Source organism: Dendrobates tinctorius, unplaced genomic scaffold, assembly GCF_039654945.1.
Source record: "Dendrobates tinctorius isolate UK_male_01 unplaced genomic scaffold, ASM3965494v1 ptg000063l, whole genome shotgun sequence".
NCBI classification, from domain to species: Eukaryota; Metazoa; Chordata; class Amphibia; order Anura; family Dendrobatidae; genus Dendrobates; species Dendrobates tinctorius.
Window position 1 is genome coordinate 16,325,441 of NW_027361731.1, and position 23,036 is coordinate 16,348,476.

The 23,036-nt window shown below is 45.4% G+C and overlaps 2 protein-coding genes across 2 annotated transcripts in view; one reads left to right on the top strand and one right to left on the bottom strand.

Moving 5' to 3' along the window:
• The window catches only part of LOC141094243 (uncharacterized), a 1,213,871-nt gene that overhangs the window by 690,542 nt on the left and 500,293 nt on the right, over positions 1-23,036 (bottom strand). The gene's annotated exons all lie outside the window — the stretch shown is intronic.
• Positions 1-23,036, top strand: part of LOC141094308 (uncharacterized) — a 62,774-nt gene that overhangs the window by 16,060 nt on the left and 23,678 nt on the right. The window contains exons 3-7 of the mRNA XM_073580144.1: positions 9,176-9,317; positions 20,903-21,082; positions 21,165-21,288; positions 21,372-21,469; positions 21,669-21,759. Of these exons, the coding sequence (XP_073436245.1) occupies positions 9,240-9,317; positions 20,903-21,082; positions 21,165-21,288; positions 21,372-21,469; positions 21,669-21,759 (571 nt within the window). The 5' untranslated portion in view covers positions 9,176-9,239. The remainder of the gene's footprint in view (positions 1-9,175; positions 9,318-20,902; positions 21,083-21,164; positions 21,289-21,371; positions 21,470-21,668; positions 21,760-23,036) is intronic.

Consider the following 23,036-nt stretch of genomic DNA (forward strand, 5'->3'; position numbering starts at 1 on the left):
ATAAACTTCTGTGAAGCACTGGGGGGGTCAAAGTGCTCACCACACATCTAGATAAGTTCCTTAGGGGGTCTAGTTTCCAAAATGGTGTCATTTGTGGGGGGTTTCCACTGTTTTGGTACATCAGGAGTTTTCCAAACGCGACATGGTGTCCGATCTCAATTCCAGCCAAAAACGTCAAATGGCGCTGCTTCCCTTCCGAGCTCTGCCATGCGCCCAAATAGTGGTTTACCCCCACATGTGGGGTATCAGCGTACTCAGGACAAATTGCACAATAACTTTTAGGGTCCTGTTACCCTTGGAAAAATAAGAATTGAGGGTGAAAAGATCATTTTTGTGGAAAAAATATGATTTTTTAATTGTATGGCTTTATGTTATAAACTTCTGTGAAGCCCATGGGGGTTCAAAGTTCTCACCACACATCTAGATAAGTTCCTTAGGGGGTCTAGTTTCCAAAATGGTGTCATTTGTGGGGGATTTCCACTGTTTTGGTACATCAGGGGTTTTCCAAACGCGACATGGTGTCCGATCTCAATTCCAGCCAAAAACGTCAAATGGCGCTGCTTCCCTTCCGAGCTCTGCCATGCGCCCAAATAGTGGTTTACCCCCACATGTGGGGTATCAGCGTACTCAGGACAAATTGCACAATAACTTTTAGGGTCCTGTTACCCTTGGAAAAATAAGAATTGAGGGTGAAAAGATCATTTTTGTGGAAAAAATATGATTTTTTAATTGTATGGCTTTATGTTATAAACTTCTGTGAAGCCCATGGGGGTTCAAAGTTCTCACCACACATCTAGATAAGTTCCTTAGGGGGTCTAGTTTCCAAAATGGTGTCATTTGTGGGGGGTTTCCACTGTTTTGGTACATCAGGGGTTTTCCAAACGCGACATGGTGTCCGATCTCAATTCCAGCCAAAAACGTCAAATGGCACTGCTTCCCTTCCGAGCTCTGCCATGCGCCCAAATAGTGGTTTACCCCCACATGTGGGGTATCAGCGTAGTCAGGACAAATTGCACAATAACTTTTAGGGTCCTGTTACCCTTGGGAAAATAAAAATTGGGGTGAAAAGATCATTTTTGTGGAAAAAATATGATTTTTTAATTGTACCGCTGTACGTTATAAACTTCTGTAAAGCCCTTGTGGGTTCAAAGTTCTCACCACATATCTAGATAAGTTCCTTGGGGGGTCTAGTTTCCAAAATGGGGTCACTTGTAGGGGGTTTCCACTGTTTAGGTACATCAGGGACTCTCCAAACGTGACATGGCGTCCGATCTGAATTCCAGCCAATTTTGCATTAAAAAAGTCAAACGGCCCTCCTTCCATTCTGAGCTCTGCCATGCGCCGAAACAGTCGTTCCCCCCCCACAAATCAGGTATCAGCGTACTCAGGACAAATTGCACAATAACTTTTGCAGTCCAATTTCTCCTGTTACCCTTGGTAAAATAAAAAAAATTGTACCTGAAGTATTTTTTTTGTGAAAAAAAGTTAGATGTTCATTTCTTTTTAAATATTAAAAAAAATTCCTGTGACTCACCTAATGGGTTAATAAACTTCTTGAATGTGGTTTTGAGCACCTTAAGGGGTTCAGTTTTTAGAATGGTGTCAATTTTGGGTATTTTCTATCATATAGACCCCTCAAAGTGGCTTCAAATGTGATGTGGTCCTAAAAATAAAATGGTGTTGTAAAAATGAGAAATCGCTGGTCAACTTTTAACCCTTATAACTTCCTAACAAAAAAAAATTTTGGTTCCAAAATTGTGCTGATGTAAAGTAAACATGTGGGAAATGTTAGTTATCAAGTTTTTTGTGTGCCGTATCTCTGTGATTTAAGGGCATAAAAATTCAAAGTTGGAAAATTGCGAAATTTTCAAAATTTTTGCCAAATTTCCATTTTTTTCACAAATAAATGCAAGTTATTTGAATGAAATTTTACCACTAACATGAAGTACAATATGTCACGAGAAAACAATGTCAGAATCACCAGGATCAATGGAAGCGTTCCAGAGTTATGACCTCATAAAGGTACAGTGGTCAGAATTGTAAAAATTGGCCCGGTCATGAACGTGCAAACCACCCTTGGGGGTGAAGGGGTTAAAGAAAGTCATGTAGCAACAATATTATTGCGCAGTTTACCAGATCCATATTCAGCCTTAATAAATACACTAGAGTCAAGACCTGGAAAAGACATCACATTAGAATTTGTGAAGACGAGACTCATAGATGAATATCAGAGAAGAAAAGAACAAACAAATGATTCTTCTACTGAAAAGGACAGTGGAAACGCTCTTAAAGCTACAGAATTTAGAAAACCCTATAATAAAGAAACAAGAGAATGTTTCAGATGTAAGAAAAAAGGTCATTTAAAGAGAGACTGTACCATATGGAAAGCAGAACAACAAAAATTACAACATAAAGAGCATACACAAAGTGCAAAACACAATTTCTGATTCATGTGAGAATAATTGGAATGGCACATTTAAATTAACAGACAAGAAATCATCACTTGGTTGGTTTATTGATTCAGGAGCAACAAGTCATATGACAAGTGACAAGAATTTCTTCACTGATCTTGATTTAGATAAGAAAGAAGCCATTTATCTTGCAGATGGGAGCAAAATAACAACAGAAGGTATAGGACAAGGTATGCTAAACTGTTCAAACAATTTCGGACAAGATTCAAAGATACTTGTACAGGATGTGTTGTATGTTCCAAAATTGGAAGGCGGATTGTTATCTGTGAAGCGTTTAACAGCCAATGGACTCACTGTAAAATTCAAATACAATGAGTGTGCAATTCTAGCAGAAAACAAGGTGATAACCAATGTCAAGGCAGATGAACAATTATATCATCTAGACACACCAAGGGAACAGATGAAGGTATGTACACATGATCACAAGAAATGTATTCACCTGTGGCATAGATGTCTAGGACACAGACACCCTGACAGTATAAGGGAGCTACAAAGAAAAGAATTGACAAAAGATCTAAAGATATCAGATTGATCAATTACCGTGAGATATGAATGTTGTATAAAATCTAAAGCCACAAGAATATCTATTTCAAAAGAAAGTGAGATGAAAAGCAAAAGACCACTTGATTTGGTGCATACTGACGTATGCGGACCCATGAAAGTGACTACATCAGGAGGAAATAGATACATGGTGACTTTCATAGATGACTACTCAAGATACACAGTCACATACTTAAAAGTGAAGTTTTCGATAAACTTGTAGACTACGTAACAAGGTCGAGTAACAAATTTCAAAGGAAGCCACTTGTCATTAGAAGTGATAATGGAGGTGAATTTACAGGTCACAATATAGAAAACTAGTTAAGACAAAATGGTATAGAACACCAGAAAACTGTTCCGTACACACCTGAACAAAATGGAGTAGCAGAAAGGAAAAACAGAACTCTGACAGAAATGATGAGATGTATGCTGACAGATTCCAAACTACCAGAGAAATATTGGGGTGAGGCAGCAATGACAGCTACATATCTACAGAACAGACTTTTTTCCAGAAAACTGAAGAAAACTCCATATGAACGGTGACAAGGTATGAAACCAAGTGTCAATCATTTAAAAGTTTTTGGATGTAAAGTTTTTATATTCATTCCAACAGAAAAACGTTCCAAACTTCAAAACAGATCCATGGAGGGAATATTTGTTGGATATGGTGAAAATTGCAAGGGATACAGAATCCTAGATCCCAAAACAGACAGAGTCACGGTGAGTAACAGTGTGACATTCATTGAGGATCTAAATGAAGACACTATCATTTCAATTGACACAAAAAATGAGAAAAACAGCAGTGACCTAGCTGAAGAGGTATCTGATGAGAAAGTAGCTGAAATTGATGAAGAACAGAATACTGAAAATGAAGAAATACAACTACAAACAGACACAGAACCGAGACGTTCAATGAGAGAAAACAAAGGTAAACCACCAAACGTCTCTCATACAAAACAAGCACAAGTAAAATTTATGAACCTACCTGTTGGGAAGAGGTTAAAAAATAACTATTCTCGTATATTTAGTTATTCAGGACTTGTTACCAGATGTGATTCTCTAAAGGAAATTTCACAAAGTTTCTTATAAAAAAAATGTAGTGGTTTATTTGTATTGCCCATCAAAAAAGATTATTACAGAAAAACATAAAAATAGGTGAAATAGTTATAAAGAGATTGTCCATTTGTTCATAGCAAAGCTTGTTCCACTTCTTTCCTTGAATTCTGAATGGAAAAGACCTCTGTCTCTGTCGTAAGCTTCTCTTGAAGTCACACGTGGTGATTAAGTTACATACCAGCTGTTCATACAACGTGTCCGAGTAAGAAGTCCCCTCGAGAGTGAAGAAGAGCCCCCCACCTTTTATATACGTCTCTCAGAGCACGTGGTCTCTATATATGGGGGTTGACATTTACCATGAGCTAAACTTTCAGAAATAATATATGTAGTGTCAGCGAAAGGCAATGCGTTCAGAACAGAACTGAGTGTAATAAGAATATAAATCCATAATATTTAACAGAAGACGTATCTAAACTCCCTAAAGAAGAAGCTAATAAATGGATAGAAGCAACCGAAACAGAAATGAAATCCATGCATGACTCAAATACATGGACACAGACAGATTTACCAGAAGGAAGAAAAGCCATAGGATGTAAATTGCATTTTAAAGTAAAATACCAAACAGATGACACACCTGAAAGATATTGAGCAAGACTCGTAGCTAAAGGGTATTCTCAAAAATATGGAGAAGACTATGATGAGACATTTGCTCCTGTTGTCAAACATACTACAATAAGAACTTTACTTACAGTTGCAGCAATGAAACAGATGGAACTAATATATCTGTTGTGAGCTCATTTTCGGGTTTGCCTCTGGCTTCTGGTGAGGGTTATGGAGCTGGCTGTGCTGACAGAGGAGTAGTGAGTTCTCTATCTGGACTCCCTCTGTTGGTGAAGGGAGGTAATGAAGCTGATCTAAATGGCAGAGACCGTCCACCTGAGGAGGAGGACTGCGATTGGACATCAGGAGTTTCTGATTGGATTTAAGGCAGCCGACTCCCTAGTTTCTTGCTGGTGATTTTTCCTGACTCTGGCTCCTGGTTTACAGTTTGGTTCCTGCCTTCCTAAAGCTAAGTTTTCTCTGCTATTGTTGATATGAGTTTTTGTCTGGTTTACTTGGTTTTTGTGTTCAGCCGGCCCTGGCTGGGACTGGGCTGAATCCCCATTTTGTCTCTGATCAGTTGATCTCTTTTGCTCTGTCTTCAGAATATACCTGAGTGCTGATATAGTGATTTGAAGTCTAGCGACTTCAGGGGCTTTTTCTATCAGACGTTTTGGACATTCTTTTTGGCAGGGTTTTTTGCCTGATTGCAGACAGCAGCTTTTCTTTCCTGTCCTTGCTAGTTAGCGAGGGCCCCATCATTTGCTCAGCCTATCTTTCTACCTGTGTCTGTGTTTTCATCTTGTTTCACCGACAATACATGTTGGGGGCTGTCTATTGCTTTGGGGTCTGCTCTGGGGCAGATTAGATTTTCCCTTTCTTTCTTTAGGCTTATTTAGTTCTCCGGCCATGATGAGGCATCTAGGATCACCGTAGGCACCCTCCACGGCTACTGCTAGTTGTTGTGGATAGGATCAGGGGTCTGCAATCCGCTAGTTACCAACCTCTCCGGTTTTCTGGGCTTAGCTTGCTTTTTGTTTTTTCCTCCTCGGTGACTCATTCATAACACATCTGGATGTAAAGACAGCATTTTTGAATGGAGATTTAACAGAAGACATTTACATGGAACAACCTCCAGGATTCAAAGATGAAAGAAACCCAAACAAAGTTCGCAAACTACAGAAAAGTATATAGGGTGTAAAGCAAGCAGCTAAAGCGTGAAATGACAAAATCACGGAAGTGCTTACAAATGAAAAATTTCAAAGAAGCAAAGCTGATCCATGCTTGTACACAAAAAGGCTGATGAATAGATGGATTTATGTACTCCTATATGTAGATGACATTTTGATTTGTAATGAACAAGAACCCTTGATTCTAAAAATCCTGAAGCAACATTTTGAAATCAAAGACTTGGGAAATGTGAAACAGTACCTAGGAATACAGGTAGAAAGAGAAGAAGATGGAAGATTCCTACTGAATCAAAATCACATTATTCAAGACATAACAGAAAAATTTGGATTGAAGGATGCAAAAACAATAAAGCCTCCAATGGAAACTAATTATCTTAAAGAGATGAATAGTGAGAAAAATATGCTACCAAATAATGAAGAGTACAGAACAGTAATAGGAAAGTTACTGTATCTAGCGACTGTTACAAGACCAGATATCGCAGCAGCAGTTGGAATCCTGAGTAGAAAGGTGTCAAAACCAAATAAAGCTGACTGGAATGCTGTGAAGAGAGTAATACATTATTTGAAAGGAACTAGCAACGTTAAGCTGCAACTACCCACAAGTGATAATTGCATTTTAACAGGATACGTTGATGCAGATTGGGCTGGAGATCCAACTGACAGAAGATCTACCAGAGGACAAATTTTTTTCCTCTCAGGTGGACCAATAAGTTGGACAAGTAAGAAACAGTCAATTGTGACACTGTCTTCAAAAGAAGCAGAGTATGTTGCCGCAGCACATGCAAGTCAAGAAGTTCTGTGGTTAAGACCGTTGTTGACAGACTTAGGACAACCACAGTTGGAAACGACAAAATTGAAAGAGGACAATCAAGGATGTCTTGTTCTTGCTCAGATGGAAAGAGTCAATCCAAGAACCAACATATTTGTCATGATCCAGGTTGGATATGACAGGTTTTGAATAAATAACCTTTTTTTCCTTTGAGCTGGTTGCTTAGAGTTGGTTTTGCCCCCGGTGGCCATTAGGGTTATTACACAGTGTTGTCTTTTGTTCTAGTTTGCCCCCGGTGGTGGCGAGCGTTATTGCACGGGAATCTCTAACAGGTGTGAGACTCTGGCTCCTAACTATAAAGGTGTGTCAGGTGGTCTCACTCACTGTTGGTGATATTGGTGTTTTCAAACCGTCCTTGGTGAAGGAAGGAGCTAGAGAGAGTTCCTGGCAGCTCAGTCAGAATCCTAGAGTGGCAGCTATGGTGTCAACGAGGAGTTCTGGCAAAGCTTGGAGGAGTGGCAGCTATGGTGTCAGCGAGGAGTTCTTGTAAAGCATGGTGGAGTGGCAGCTATGGTGTCAGCGAGGAGTTCTTGCAAAGCTTGGTGGAGTGGCAGCTATGGTGAAAGCTGCACACAGATGCTGGACTCTGTTCCTGGAAGAGAGCTGCACTCAGATGCTGGACTCTGCTGCTGTAAAGCTGCACTCAGATGCGGGACTCTGTTGCTGGAAAGCTGCACTCAAGTGTTGGATCCAGTAGGAGGAAAAGATGCACTCAGGTGTCGGACTCTGTTGCTTGGAGCATTAGCAACAGAGCAAAGCTAAGTGGTGTTTCCCTGTTTATCACTTTCCTCAATGTGTGTTTTAATGCAGTGGTGGGATTAGTTTCTGCACTAGTAAGGGATTGATTCAGGGCGAGCTAGGGATTTCAGGTATCCTGATCGGCTCCTGGTGCGGAACCGGCCTAGGGATCATTAGGAGTGTAGAGACACTTACTCAGGGGAGTGCAGGAGGTCTCCACATCCCCGTTGTTCCCTATCGCAGGGCCACCATTGTAATTGTTTTCCTGGTTTTCCCCTTTACTCTGAAATTCGCCTTGCTGGAGGCGGTGTATCCAGACATACGTGTACTACTGAAATTCGCCTGCTGGAGGCGGTGAATCCGGCTGCACATTCCATTATTTAAATTCACCTAGCTGGAGGCGGTGTATCCAGGGTCACGCGTGTCATATAAATTCACCCTGCTGGAGGCGGTGTGTCCAGTCACACGTGACCATGACAATATTGATGTGAAGTATCATTTCTTGAGAGATCATCAGGAGAAAGGAGTCTTGAAGTTAGAATATTGTCCTACTGAAGAAATGACAGCAGACATCTTCACGAAGGCGTTGAATGCTGATAAACACAAGATACTAATAAAAAAGTTGGGTTTAACTGAATAAGTCCATACTGTTGAGAAAGGGTGTTGGTATATGCAACAGAAATGGACTTATTGTTTGCATAAAGGAGGACTTTACACTAGCCTGACAGCAGATGGCGATAGTATGAAGTTATTTGTTTGCTGTATTGTGGGGAGTGAATCTCTCTTGTTGTTTTTACTTTTACATTTGCTTTTGAGTGTATTATATGCCAGCAGCACGGGCTGTGTGCTGCTGTATTCTATTATCTCATGTTTACCCATATGAAGGAAATACTGTTTACTGAAGATAACTTGCTCAGTGAAGTTCTCCTGTGTGATCATTATCAGAAGATACACTCTGCTACAGATGCGAGAGACTCGTGCGAGTTTTTTGCATCACACTCAAGTGTGACCCCGGCCTAATTCGGGGACTGGTTGTAGCAGTCCGGGTATATGGGGTACTCTGATATCACACATTCAGAGACACAGGTCTCGGATACTGATTCAGGAACTGGCCATTCACAGGACGTGGACAAGGTTCAGGCACTGGCTTCACTAGGACCAAGGACAAGGTTCAGGAACTGTCCACACAGTGACCAGGGACTAAGGGCTCAGGACATTGGCCGCATCAGTACCAGAGGAACTCACAATTTCACTCAGAGACCCCCTCACTTACTAATAATTCACTGTAGTGCTTGACATCGCCCAATTGGGGAGGTGCCTTTTAAAACAAGATGCCTCCCAGCTATTGGTTGGGATCCATCTTGCAGGTGTACTCTTAAACTAAATGCCTCCCAGCTGTTGTCTGGAGGCATTTTACTATGTGGAAAAGCTGCCCCCTTAAGAACAGGGGAGTGTGCACTGGGAGGTGCGGTGCGCAGACACAGGCCAGGAAGCAGGGAACACGCTGAGGACCGCTCTGCGTGACTGGGGCGGTGAATGTGCCCGCGTCTCTGCATGGAGGGAGAGGAAACTGGTGTCCCTGCATGGAAGAAGAGGGAAGACCATGAAGAGGCGCCTGTAATGGTGTTACTGTCTGAACTTTACATATCAGGTTATTGCTCTCTACCAGCAGCACCAACCCAGTAATTTGTTGGGGTTTTTTCCATAGTATTTTGTATGATTGTACATAATCTCACCTTCTTTCCATTCAGGTTCCTGATAAATATTATCTTTCGCATTGACATCTACAACACAATCTGCCTTGACCCTTCAAGGATGGATATGGACAGAGACAAGATGGCGGAGAGGATGTTACACCTCACCCTAGAGATCCTCTTCCGGATTACTGGAGAGGTGAGAGATTCTGATGACATCACATTACATTGTAATGCAGGTGTCTGGATGCAACGAGCAGAGATCAAGAGGCAGAAACAGTCAGGGGGTGATATAATGCTATTTATATACAGCAGTAACTTTTAATCAATTAGTGTTAGTAGCAATCTTACAGTAGAGGGAATAACAACAGGATTAGAATAAACAAGAAGGTCTTTTACTATTTAATGCTTGTGTCTTTTTCACAAAGGTAGTGCGCCCAGTCTTGGGAGTCACCACGTGAGTTCTCAATCAAAGCTCTGGCCCTAGCGGGGGTCACCGGGTTTTCCCGCTAGGTTGTAAGTCTCTTCCTGATGCAGTCTATTAAAGCCCATTGAGCCTCCCACGCACCAGCCGGCCCCCTCCCAACCTGTACTCCTAATGCCAGCTGACCAGTGACGATAACTGGAAGTGATGGCCCTGCTTACTTGCACCGTTCCTATGCAATCGCAGGCGTGACTCTCCTGTCGCATTCTCCACACGGGTCTCCTCGGCTTGACCATAGGCGGAAGTCTCTCAGGCTCAAGGAGAAGAGGACTGGGCTTCAGCTCTTGACAGGCATAGTCCAACCTCAGAGAATTGACCAATGCAGGGCGCAGCTTCTGTATCTGACCAGTGTAAGCCATTCTTGGGAATATCTTCTGGGGAATCCAGAACTTGCCAAGCGGTGAACAACACCTAGGTGGCGTAGACTCCCTCCTGAAGCCTGCAATGCTGGTCTCAGCGGTGTTTCTGGAGCATGTCTGCCCCACTCTCTTCCATGGTGCAAAATCTTCTCATGTATGGGTGCCCAGAGCTTTTATAGCAGGGAAGTTTTTCCTGTGGGTCACCTGATCCAGTCCAGAATATGAGGTCACTCCACTTGCAAACCTACTAGCATACTTTGGTTCCACTTGATTTCAGCTGACCAGCAGATGGCAGCCTGTTCTCATCAATGGCACCTCCTGCAAGAGTCCTGCAGATATGTCATGGTTTCTTGTTACATTCCTCCCCCATTTTTGCTCGCCAGTCCTCGGGTGAGTGTAAGGTTGTGTTGACATGTAGCGGTTTTTTTTGCGTTTTCGCTGCGATTTTAAATGCGCGATTTTGCCGCAAAAACGCAAAAAAGAGCATCCCATGCAATCCTATGGCATTCCGCACATGCTGTGCTAATGCTGTGGATTTTTCCGCAGAGGAATTGCATCGCAGAAAAATCTGCACACATAGTAATGCATTGGTCTGCTTACTTTCTGCATGTGGCTATGCCCACCATGGGAAAAGTAAGCAGAACATTTGCGGATGGTGCCCTCGGTCTGAGGGAGAGGAGATTCTCCTCCAGGCCCTGGGTACCATATCCTTGTAAAAAATAGAATTAAAATAAAAACATTGTCATATTCTCACCTTCCGATGTCCCTCGCAGCGTCAGCAGGCTTCAGCCATAGTGGTGTCGGGAGACCATGGCGTCATCAAAGGTCATTGGTGCAATGCATCACTGTGAAAGGGACCTGCCGGGAGCATCGCAATGATCGGGGACGCTGCGCGGAAGGTGAGAAAAACACGATTTTTTATTATTTTAAACATTAGCTCTTTTTACAACTGATGCTGCATAGGCAGCCTCAATAGTAAAATGTTGGTCACACTCATCAAACACTATGATTGACGAGTGTGACCAACCTGTCAATCAGTTTTACAAGCGATGCTACAGATCGCTTGCAAATCGCTAGTCTTTCCGTGGGAAATAGGCGTGAATTAAATGCGGTTTTATCGCATATTTCCTGCGGAATGGAATTCCGGAATTCCCGCGGATAATACTGCGGCATTTCCGAAACGTGTGCACATAGCCTAATTGTTTCGAGTTTGGAGTTTCCCCACAGGTAGGCCGAGTTTGGCCAACAGTTTAACTCCTTTGTTTTCTGATGTATGTGGGACCAGACGGGGAATTCCATCATTGGCCAGCTCAGTCCACCTGAGCTCTTCCTGAAGAGGTGCGTCTGGGGTACCTGGAGACTCAGCCACTGGAGGAGGCAAACTGACTCCAAGTTAGTTTTCTCTCCCACTCAAGAGCAGCAACGACATCTCTAGTGAACTCACCGATCCTGCAAGTCATTCTTTCTTTTCCTCAGACCTCAGTCACTTCTGTTGGGAGCCATGCCTCGTTACGGTCTTCTGCTTCAGAAGAGCAGGGCCGCAGCTTATTCCTGTGCAACACCTGAGGTGCTACGACATCATCTCCCTCAGGAAAAATCTTGTAGACTGAGTTATTCAGGTGAATCTTCCTCATCACTCGGTAGGGTAGCGCTTCCAAACAATGATCCAACTTGTTCCCAGTTCGTTTGGCCTACACACTTACATGGTCCCCTGGCTGCAGTTGTCCTCCTGACACTGGGCATCGATTTGAATATTCAACTTCCCAAAACTTCTTATCAACCAGGTTCTGGATTTGTCATTTCCTTAGATACAATATAGTTCAGCCATCACTCGACCCTGGAAGCAGGCCCCTTGGTCGGAATGAATTCGCTTCTGGCAGCCATATATGCAATGAAGTTCTGACAGATGGCTATGGCTTCAGCTTTGGCTGTCTGATCGAGAGTGGGAGTCACCACCAGGAGCTAGATGAAGTGATCAGTCATCACCAATCAATGCCCGTAGCCATTGTATGAAGTTCTGATCATCAGATCGTCGATCATCAGGACCTCTAAAGATGCAGTGATTCAGATAGCCTGAATAGGAGCCCTCTGTTCCTGGGTTTGTTCAGCTTACAAACGTGACATATTTGTCAAACTCCTTTGACCTTCTGCCACAGTTGAGGCCATACACCAGTTGTTGCAGGTCCCTAAAGGTCTTCTCTACACTGAAGTGGGCACCCCTCTCATGAGCATCTTTAGCCAGCTGTACTATCAGCGCTTCTGGAGCCACTACTTGCCAGGTAACATCAAATTCTCAAGGGAGTTGAATCTTTCCACACAGGAGGCTATCTTTCAGGAAGAGCCTTTCCCACTGGCCCAAGATCAGCAGGGTACTGGAGGGTGAAGCAGCTCTAGCTTCCTGATCAGGCCTTTGCACCAGAGCGACCCACTTCCTCAGCGTTGTCAGCTCCGGATCGGACTATTGCAAGTGTATCCATTAGTCCCTTGAACAGACAAGAATTTGGATGGGTCTGGGCTCTGCTCTAGACTCCTGAGTAGTTACTACAGTTGCAGTAAACTGCCTAAAATCCAGGATGTCATCACCCTCAAGCTCTTCATCTATGTCTGTCTTCGGTCCGGCTTGGGTGATTCGGGACAAGTGGTCTGCTTGAGTATTCTGGGACCGCTAGGAAATCTTGTACTGGTATTTAGACATCCTTGTGACCCAACACTGTTCTAGCACTCCCAGCTTCTCATTTTCTAGGCAGGCCAGTGGGTTCTTGTCCATCCACACGTGTATTTCTAACCACGACAAATACTCAGTGAATTTCTCAGTCATGGTCCATACCAGCGCCAGCATCTTCAGTTTGAACGAATTGTAATTGTCCGGATTCTTACCTGTCTCTCTCAGTTACTTTCTGGCATACGTAATCACCCGCTCTCTTCCTTATTGTAACTCTGCCAATACTGCCCCCAGACCTTATAGGCTTCCATCGGTGTACAGCTTGAAGAGCTGTGAGAAGTCATGGTACGCCAAGATTGGGGTATCTGTCAATGCCTGAAATGATTCCTCTTGTCATGGTCCCCATTGAATGGATTGACATTTGGTTCCCCCAGCCATGCCCCACAACAACTCGTTGAGTGGTACCGCAATCTTGGCGAAGTCCCTTCTGAACCTGCAGTAGTAGCCGGCTAACACTAGGAATGCTCACAGTTCTCTCAGGTCGGTAGGCGTGGGCCACTTAACTAAGCCACTCGAGCCGGTGAAGATGCTCTTCAAACATGGCAGAATGAATGATTATGTCATCCAGATAGATCAAAGTGGCTTCAAAGTTCAGGCCTGCCAAGCATTTTTCCATAAACTGCTTAAAGGTTCCTGGTGCATTCATCAGTCCGAAAAGGCATCAGGTTGTACTCAAACAGGCTCATAGGAGGACAAATGCTGTTTTCTGGCAGTTCTTCTCAGCCACCAGGACTTGCCAGTAGCCACTGGCTAAATCAAGTGTGGAAAAATATTTGGCTTTTCCTAACACAGATAGGGACTCCACATTTCTGGGCAAAGTTTAGGAGTACACTCTTTCAGCCTCCGGTAGTCCACGCAGAAGCTCATGCAGGGTATCATCCTTTTTCCGAACGAACACAATTGGGGGGGTCACCCAGGGACTCTGACTCTCGCAGATCACACCATTGCACATCATATGGGCCAACAGTTCTTTCTCCTCCTGGTACATCTGAGGTGGGACCTCTCGAATTTCTGCCTCTCTTTGGTTTGGGGGTGGCTATTTCTTGGTGCTCTCGCAGGAAGCCCGTGTCAGTGATAGCTTTGGTCATTGGCTTGAGCAGCTGACCATTTATACCCCAGTGTTCCTATTACTTCTGTCTTCCATACTTGTGCCTGACTGTTCTCTATACCTGACTTAGTGTTATTCTGGGGTGTATTCCCCTCTGTGTATGACTCAGCTTTATCTCTGACATCGCTCTCTGTCTCACATCTCTGGTTCTTCTGCATCCATCTGGTTTAGACCCTCAGCTTGTATTTTACCATGACTTCTGTTTCCCCTTTAAACACTACCCTTACTTACCGTTACTGACTTGGCTCATTTTGACCACTCTCTATCGCCACCTAGTGGCGCTGTGCAGCTGCAGTGTGCTGCAGGTGCGACCTCTCTTCTCACACCAACACCCCCTAGTGGAGTCTGCACATACCTGCAAAGCAGCTGCATTACAATCTTGTTGTGAGTTCATTTTCCCCTTCGTCACTGAGGTCTGGTGAACTCCCTATTCTGGTAAAGGAAGGTAATGAGGCCGATTATCAGGCACCTGAGCCTAATGAGGATGACTGGCTGAGTGGAGTCACGGACTGGATATAAGGCTGCTGACGCCCTTCTGCCCTGCGGGTGATTTCTCTGTGGACATCTAGGACACCAGTCTGATTCCTGCTCCTCTAAAGCTAAGTTTTCTGCTTTGCCTGTTAGCATTTGTGTTTTGTTTTTGTTTTCCTTGCTTTTCTGGATTCTGCCATTCCCTGCTGGGGTGAGCTGAATCTCCTTTTGCCGGTTGCTCTGTCTTCAGAATATTCCTGAGTACTGACATAGCTTTTTGAAGCCTAGCGTCTTCAGGGCCCTTTTCACTGTCAGTCTGTTGGCACTTATTTTCATAGGGTTTTTCACGGATTGCAGACAGCAGCCTTCCTGTCCTTTCCTATCTAGTTAGCTTGGGCCCCGTATTTGCTCAGTCTATCTGTCTGTGTTAGTGTTTTCAACTTGCTTCACCGTCATTATATGTTGGGGGCTGCCTATTGCTTTGGGGTCTGCTCTGGGGCAGTTTAGATTTCCCCTTTCTTTCTTTAGGCCTATTTAATTCTCCGGCTGTGATCGAGGGGTCTAGGGCATCGTAGGAACCCCCCACGGCTACTGTTAGTTGTTGTGAATAGGATCAGGGGTCTGCAATCCGATAGCTGCCAACCTCTCTGGTTTTCTGGACTTAGCTAGCATTTCTGTTTTTGCCTCCTACGGTGACTCAATCATAACACAATCTGCTTCAGAGAGTGATCCTTCAGTCCAGCAACAAGTTGGTCCCGCATCACTTCATCCAAGGGACCCAGCCTTCAGTTCCCATCTTGGATCTTTTTGGTGATATGGACCATCACTTCATGCTATGCATTAACTTACTAAGCTATGGTCTCACTTTTCCCTTGGACCCGCTAGAACAAACACATGCTGAGGTACCTTAGGTCCATGGTGTCACCATGCATATCCTCCAAGATTTTTATCACCTTTTCCACAGTGTCACGATCCCTAAGTGGGCAGTACGTAACCATCTGTCTGGCCTCCCCATTAAGGGTCAGGAGGGTTTACTCGGCGTGAATAGAAGGGGTCAAGGGATACATGCGTAGCATGCTTTTCAGCATCTTTGCCCAGTCCCACAGCGACACTGCTCACTGTGAACTTGGGAAGGTTGCTGAGCATAGCCAACAAGTGTATATTTCACTTGCTGGGCTTGGTTCACAGACTAGTCCACCATCTCTATGTCTGATGTTGCATCCTGCCGAATACACCAAAAGTAATGCAGGTGTCTGGATGCAACAAGCAGAGATCACGAGGTGGAAACAGACAAGGGTTGATGTAATGCTATTTATATACAACAGTAACTTTCAAACAATTAGTGTTAGTAGCTATGCAATTTAACAGTAGAGACAATACCAGGTTTAGACTAAACAAGAAAGTCTTTCTCTAGTTAACGTTGGTGTCCTTTTCACAAACGTGGTGTGCCCAGTCTTGGGAGTCATCACTTGAGTTCTCACCCAAAATTCTGGTTCTAGCAGGGGTCACCGGGCTTTCCCACTAGACCGCAAGTCTCTTACTGAAATAGTGTATTAAAGCCCATTGAGCCTCTAACGCACCAACCGGCCTCCTCACAACCTGTACTCCTAATCCCAGCTAATCCTGGTACCATTGATAATAGCTGGAAATGACGGCCTTGCTCACTCACACCGTTCCTCCTCAATCTCAGGAGTGCCTCTCTTTTCGCAGTCTCTGCATGGGTCTTCTCAGCTTGACCATCGGTGGAAGTCTCTCAGACTCAAGGCAGAGAGGGCTGGGTGTTAGGAATCGGGGTTCTATAATGCCTATGCAGGAATTCAGATTCACACATTTGTCTCCAGAGGCTAAGTCCTTTGTCCCAGCTTCTGAGCATGCTCATGGGACTAGCTCTCATTGCAGTTCAGGAGTCAGGTGCTCAGGTCCTGCTCCTGATTTGATTGGTTATGCTCAGGGATCTGGAGATTTCCGGCAGGTCCCGTACGCTATAAAAAAGTGCGCATGGCCGCTATGCCATGCGCTAGTATTTTTCATACTGCTGCTGTATATATGGAGATGGATGCTTGGACTGGTGACTGACTTATTATGAAACCCCTTTCCTCTGATATTACGATTGTGTGAGTGATTGGGCAGCCGCCAGTAGCAGCGCTAGTGTCAGTGCGCTCCAGCTATACTTTTCCAGCAGCTAGCGTCCTGCATCGCGCCAGCGAGTTTGCGGTGTCTCCTCTGTGGCTCCGTGCACACCGCGCTGTGGTTGCAGTCTGTCGGACGTTCGCAGTTGCGACGTTCCACATCTTTTGTTACGGTAGGTCTAGACGGAGTAGTCCTGCGGTTTAAGCCTACTCCTGTGACCTTAAATACCGTATCTGTGTTGCTGTCAGTCTGTGACATAGAACAGACTCAGCGTTATTGTATACTCTGTGCGTGCAGCTCTGTGTGTGAACAGAGCTTGCCTCAGTGCATATTGGATGCAGTTATACCCAGTGCACACTACCGCCGTAGTGCTCTGCCTCTGTTAGCAGCAGTCTTTCCATCTGCCGCACGGTGGTCCCCGAGCGGCGAACACACTTAGGCTGGTTTCACATTTGCGTTTTTTAGCGCTGGAAAAAAACGCATACCTGCGCATGCGTTTTTCCCCCTATATTTAACATGGGTGCGCATACCTGCGCGCTGGTAAGCGCATGTATGCGATTTTCATGCGCTGCGTTTTTTTGGGGTGTGCGTTGGTATTTTCCAGACGCAGCATGTTGCATTTTTTGGCCCTGCAAAAAAGCGCATGCGCACATATGCGCACGTTTTGCGCTAAAAATGGCCATTATAGCCTATGGATGCGCATATGTGCGCACTGGCATGCTCATGTATGCGTTTTTTTGCATATGCGTTTTTTTTTTTTAACCATGGAATTTAGGGGTTTGGGTTAGAGTTAGGGTTAGTAAAGGGGGTTTAGGGTTAGGGTTATGGTCAGGGTCAGGGTTAGGGTTGGGGTTTGGGTCAGGGTTAGGGTTAAGTATGGTTTGGTTAAGGGTTAGGGTCAGGGTTAGGGTCAGGATTAGGGTTAAGTATGGTTTTGTTAAGGGTTAGGGTCAGGGTTAGGGTTAGGGTTAGGGTCAGGGTTAGGGTTATGGTTAGGGTCAGGGTTAGGGTCAGGATTAGTGTTAAGTATGGTTTTGTTAAGGATTAGGGTCAGGGTTAGGGTCAGGATTAGGGTTTAGTATGGTTTTGTTAAGGGTTAGGGTCAGGGTTAGGGTTAGGGTCAGGGTTAGGGTTAGGGTTAGGGTCAGGGTTAGGGTCAGGGTTAGGGTTAAGTATGGTTTTGTTAAGGATTAGGGTCAGGGTTAGGGTCAGGATTAGGGTTAAGTATGGTTTTGTTAAGGGTTAGGGTCAGGGTTAGGGTTAGGGTTAGGGTCAGGGTTAGGGTCAGGATTAGGGTTAAGTATGGTTTGGTTAAGGGTTAGGGTCAGGGTTAGGGTTAGGGTCAGGGTTAGGGTTAAGTATGGTTTTGTTAAGGGTTAGGGTCAGGGTTAGGGTCAGGGTTAGGGTTAGGGTTAGGGTCAGGGTTAGGGTTAGGGTTAGGGTCAGGGTTAGGGTTAGTTAGGGTTTAGGGTTTGGGTTAGGGTTAAGTATGATTTGGTTAAGGGTTAGGGTCAGGGTTAGGGTTAGGGTCAGGGTTAGGGTTAGGGTCAGGGTTAGGGTTAGTAAAGTCATGGTTTGGGTAGTGTGAGGGGCCACCTAAAAATGTTGGAAAAAAACGCAAACGCGGTAAAAACGCACTAAAAACGCATACAAACGCATAAAAACGCTGCGTTTTTTTCATGCATGCTCATAAAAATGCTTGAAAAAAACGCAGCAGTTGTATGCTTATGTATGCGTTTTTTCAATGCGTTTTTTTGCGGGAAAAACGCGCTGCAAAAAAAAGCAAGTGTGAAACTAGCCTAATTTATATTTTTTTAAGCGTTTTCCGCCGCCATAACATAATACTAGCGCCAGGGTTTGGCTAAAGATGGCAGATCAGCAGCAGCTGTTACAGCTTGTGCGTCAGCTCGAGGCTCGTCTTGCTACCCTTGAGAGAGCTCTCACAGCCTCGCAGGCCACAGATGCTGCTGTCCAAGCACTTACGGACGCGGTTGGGCGTATGTCCATGTCCGCCTTTGCACCAACAGTTACCCGCATCCCGTTACCCGAAAAATATTCTGGGGATGGCGCCTCCTGTAGAGGTTTTATCAGCCAGTGCTCGATTCACCTGGAGCTGCTGGCTGCGCAATTCCCTACAGAGCGCAAAGTGGCCTTTATTATATCCCTACTGTCGGGCAAGGCGCTGGAATGGGCCACGCCATTATGGGAGCATGGTGACCCGGATATCCGGACCGCAGCTAATTTATTAACTGCTATCAGGCAGGTGTTTCTGGGTCCACGGGTTACATATGATACCTCTCTGCAATTGCTTGCCTTGTCCCAAGGATCACTCTCGGTCAGTCAATATGCCGTCCGTTTTCAGACACTGGCGTCCGAGTTGGAGTGGTCCGACAAGGCTCTAATTCCGGTGTTCTGGAAGGGATTAGCGGAGCATGTAAAGGATGCCCTCTCCACGAGAGAAATTCCTACCAATCTCGAGGAGTTAATATCAATCTCCTCGCGGATTGACCTCCGTTATTCGGAGAGTGGTTTGGAGCGAGCTCACTCCAAACGGAGAGGTACTCCGGCTCCCAAATTTTTTGAGCCTCTGGAGGTGTCTGAACCAGAGGTTCCGCCACCCGAGCCCATGGAGGTGTCTCGCGCCATGTCTGAGACATGTCCGGTTCAAGAGCCTGTATGCAGTTGTCACCACCTACTAGCTGCTTCCCAGGAAGACAGTTTACCGCAATGCTCTGACTGTGAGCCGGTAAGCAAGACCTTTGTCCCTCCTTGCCAGCGGCCTAAAGTCCTCGCGTGGGCACACGCGCCCAATGCGGACGGCCATCGTGGCTACATGCAGACCACGAAGTCTTTGGCCGGTGCGTATTGGTGGCCACACAGGGCTCTGGACGTAAAGAAATTTATTCGGGCATGCACCCTATGTGCTCGGGAAAGTCTTCCCGAATGGAGTGTGGCTACACCCGTCGTTACACGGCGGCCATCTCCTAAAACTCCCATTGTCTCCCGGGTATCCCTCCTGAGACCTGGCAATCTGGCCTCTCCTGATACCGTCCGTGTGTCCCGCTTTTCGGTTTCACCTACCGGGACATCAGGCTCGCCTTTTGATGAGTCTGAGACCTGTACCTCTGTCGGGCACAGGTTGGTGGACCGGAGGGTTCAGGGAGGAGAGGGCCCTAGGAGGGGGGGTAATGTTAGGAATCGGGGTTCTATAATGCCTATGCGGAAATCCAGATTCACACATTTGTCTCCAGAGGCTAAGTCCTTTGTCCCAGCTTCTGAGCATGCTCATGGGACTAGCTCTCATTGGAGTTCAGGAGTCAGGTGCTCAGGTCCTGCTCCTGATTTGATTGGTTATGCTCAGGGCTCTGGAGATTTCCGGCAGGTCCTGTACGCTATAAAAAGTGCGCATGGCCGCTATGCCATGCGCTAGTATTTTTCATACTGCTGCTATGTATGGTGATGGATGCTTGGACTTGTGACTGACTTATTATGAAACCCCTTTCCTCTGATATTACGATTGTGTGAGTGATTGGGCAGCCGCCAGTAGCAGCGCTAGCGTCAGCGCGCTCCAGCTATACATTTCCAGCAGCTAGCGTCCTGCATCGCGCCAGCGAGTTTGCGGTGTCTCCTCTGTGGCTCCGTGCACACCGCGCTGTGGTTGCAGTCTGTCGGACGTTCGCAGTTGCGACGTTCCGCATCTTTTGTTACGGTAGGTCTAGACGGAGTAGTCCTGCGGTTTAAGGCTACTCCTGTGACCTTAAATACCGTATCTGTGTTGCTGTCAGTCTGTGACATAGAACAGACTCAGCGTTATTGTATACTCTGTGCGTGCAGCTCTGTGTGTGATCAGAGCTTGCCTCAGTGCATATTGGGTGCAGTTATACCCAGTGCACACTACCGCCGTAGTGCTCTGCCTCTGTTAGCAGCGGTCTTTCCATCTGCCGCACGGTGGACCCCGGGCGGCGAACACGCTTATTTATATTTTTTTAAGCGTGTTGCGCCGCCGTAACACTGGGCATCAGCTCTTGACAGGCAAAGTTGGGACTCGGAGACTTGACCAGCGCAGTACACAGCTTCTTGCTCTGACGAGTGTAAGCTGTTTTTGGGGATATCTTCTGGGCAATCCAGACCTTGCCAGATGGTGACCAACATCTGGGTGGCGTAGACTCCATGCTGAGGCCTGCCACGCTGGTCTCAGCGGTATCTCTGGAGCATGTCTGCCCCGCTCCCTTCCCTGGTGCCAAATATCATCATGAATGGGCGTGCAGGACTTTTATACTAGGGAAGTCTTTCCTGTGGGTCACCTTATCCAGTCAAGCACACAAGGTCACTCCCCCTGCAACCCTTCCAGCATACTTTTGTTCCACTTGATTTTTGGCTGGGCCGCAGATGGCAGCCTCTCCTCATCAATAGCACCTCCTGCAAGAGTTCTCCAGATATGTCATGGCTGGAGAGGTGAGGACTCTGGAAATATCTGTAGTGAGATTTATTAATGTCTCTCCATAACCAGGATTACACAGTAGTGAAGAAGACCTCTAGTGAGCACTGTCAGGATCCTTTGTCTGAGGGATGGGGAAGACCCCTGAGCCCAATCACAGGGCCTCCACCTCACACCCTGAAACATGAGGACATCAATGACCAGAAGATCCTAGAACTAACCTACAAGATGATTGAGCTGCTGACTGGAGAGGTGACACTGCTGAGAATGCTGGGACATTATACAGTAATGCTAAGAAGGGATTGGGGTATGACAGTATCTTTGTATGTGTCAGGTTCCTATAAGGTGTCAGGATGTCGCCATCTATTTCTCCATGGAGGAGTGGGAGTATTTAGAAGGACACAAATATCTGTACAAGGACGTCATGATGGAGGTTCCCCAGCCCCTCACATCACCAGGTAATAGACAGGACTAAATCCACATGGCCTATAATTATCTGTATGTAAAGAATGAATTCAGTCCCTGTATGTGTTTCCTCCAGATCTATCCAGTAAGATGACAACACCAGAGAGATGTCCCCGTCCTCTTCTTCCACAGGACTGTAACCAAGAAGATCCCAGTGCTCCTCAGGATCATCAGGTAGATGGAGAGAAGGTGTGATGAGATCTCCCCTATGATGTGTAGACGGCTGTGAAGGTCTTGTGCTCAGTCTTGTTTTATCCACCAGTATTATATGTTTTATACTTGTGTAATGAGAGCGGTGGAGATGGCAGGATTAGAGCTGATCATAGATGGGACTTCTCCATCTGTCTGTGACTTTTACAATATTTTGTTTCAGGGTGAAGATCTGACCCATATTAATACTACAGATACATATGTGAGAGGTGATGAGCGGTGTAAAGAGGAGATTCCTACAAATGACTACCCAGGTGAGTAGTGACCACTAAATGCAGAGAAGTCACAGATTCTATTGTAATTATATGTTGAATTTCTAGCTGCCGTACCGGTCCTGGAAGGACAGTCAAGTGAGAAGCCAAACCGTTTTGAGGTTAACAAGAAATATGTAGACAGATCAGGAAAGGATTTAGAAGTAGGGTCTGGTAATAATCTACTCAAAACCAGATAACAACTTAGCCCTGGTAATAACTGGCTAATTTGACTCTAAGGGTATGTGTCCATGGTCCGGATATGCAGCACTTTGGACGCAGTGGAAACCCTGCTCCACCCAAAGCGCTGCCGGCTTTTGTTCTCATTGTGTTCATTGAACCATGCAGAATCACCGCATCCTATTCATAGATTGGGTTATTTATCTTGCGGAGACTGAGCGTCTTCCAAGATAAATAGACATGCTGCGATCTACTGTATAAAGAAGCGCCGCATGTCCGGTTATGCAGGGCCGCCGGAAGTGGCCGTGCACGTATAGTGGAGACGGGATTTCATAAAATCCCCTCCACTATGCTGTAACATCTGGACGCTGCGGATTGCACGCTGTGGCTGTATGCAGAGTCCAATCCGCAGCAAATCCAGAAGGAATCCTTACTATGGAAACATACCCTTACACAATGAACTAAGTGACCCTGTGAATTTAGTGCAGCATCTCCACCAGCGCAGCCATGGACTATATTGGGAAGGCTGGTTAGAAAAGTGACAGTGCAGGAGCATGCCAGTACAAGACCATTACAGAGTAGTCATGGTGAGACGTGACATGGCAGCATATGAAGTTCTTCTATGTACAAAGGTGTTTCTCTATACCTTCTGTAAACAATTGATTATTGATACCCTACTTTACGTGATGTGTTTGTTGGATGAGTTCACTTGGGAAGAATAAACATCTTGATGCAGAAATGAGCAAACTTTTTTGAAATGACCATGCTGCCAAGAACAAAGATCATTTTCCCCCTCTGCATTTGGCTTTGTGTGAACACCAGGCAGCATGATAACACCGTTAACCTGCATATTGACTGAATATTTGCAGGTTAACAACGTTATTTCTGGTTCCTGTGATGGTCACGTGTGACACACCGCCTCCAGCAGGGCGAATTTATATGACACACGTGACTCTGGATAATAATTAATTTAATATTATTAAATTATTAATTTAAATAATATAACGTGCAGCCGGATACCCCGCCTCCAGCAGGCAAATTTCAGTATTACACGTATATCAGGATACACCGCCTCCAGTAGGGCGTATTTACATTACACA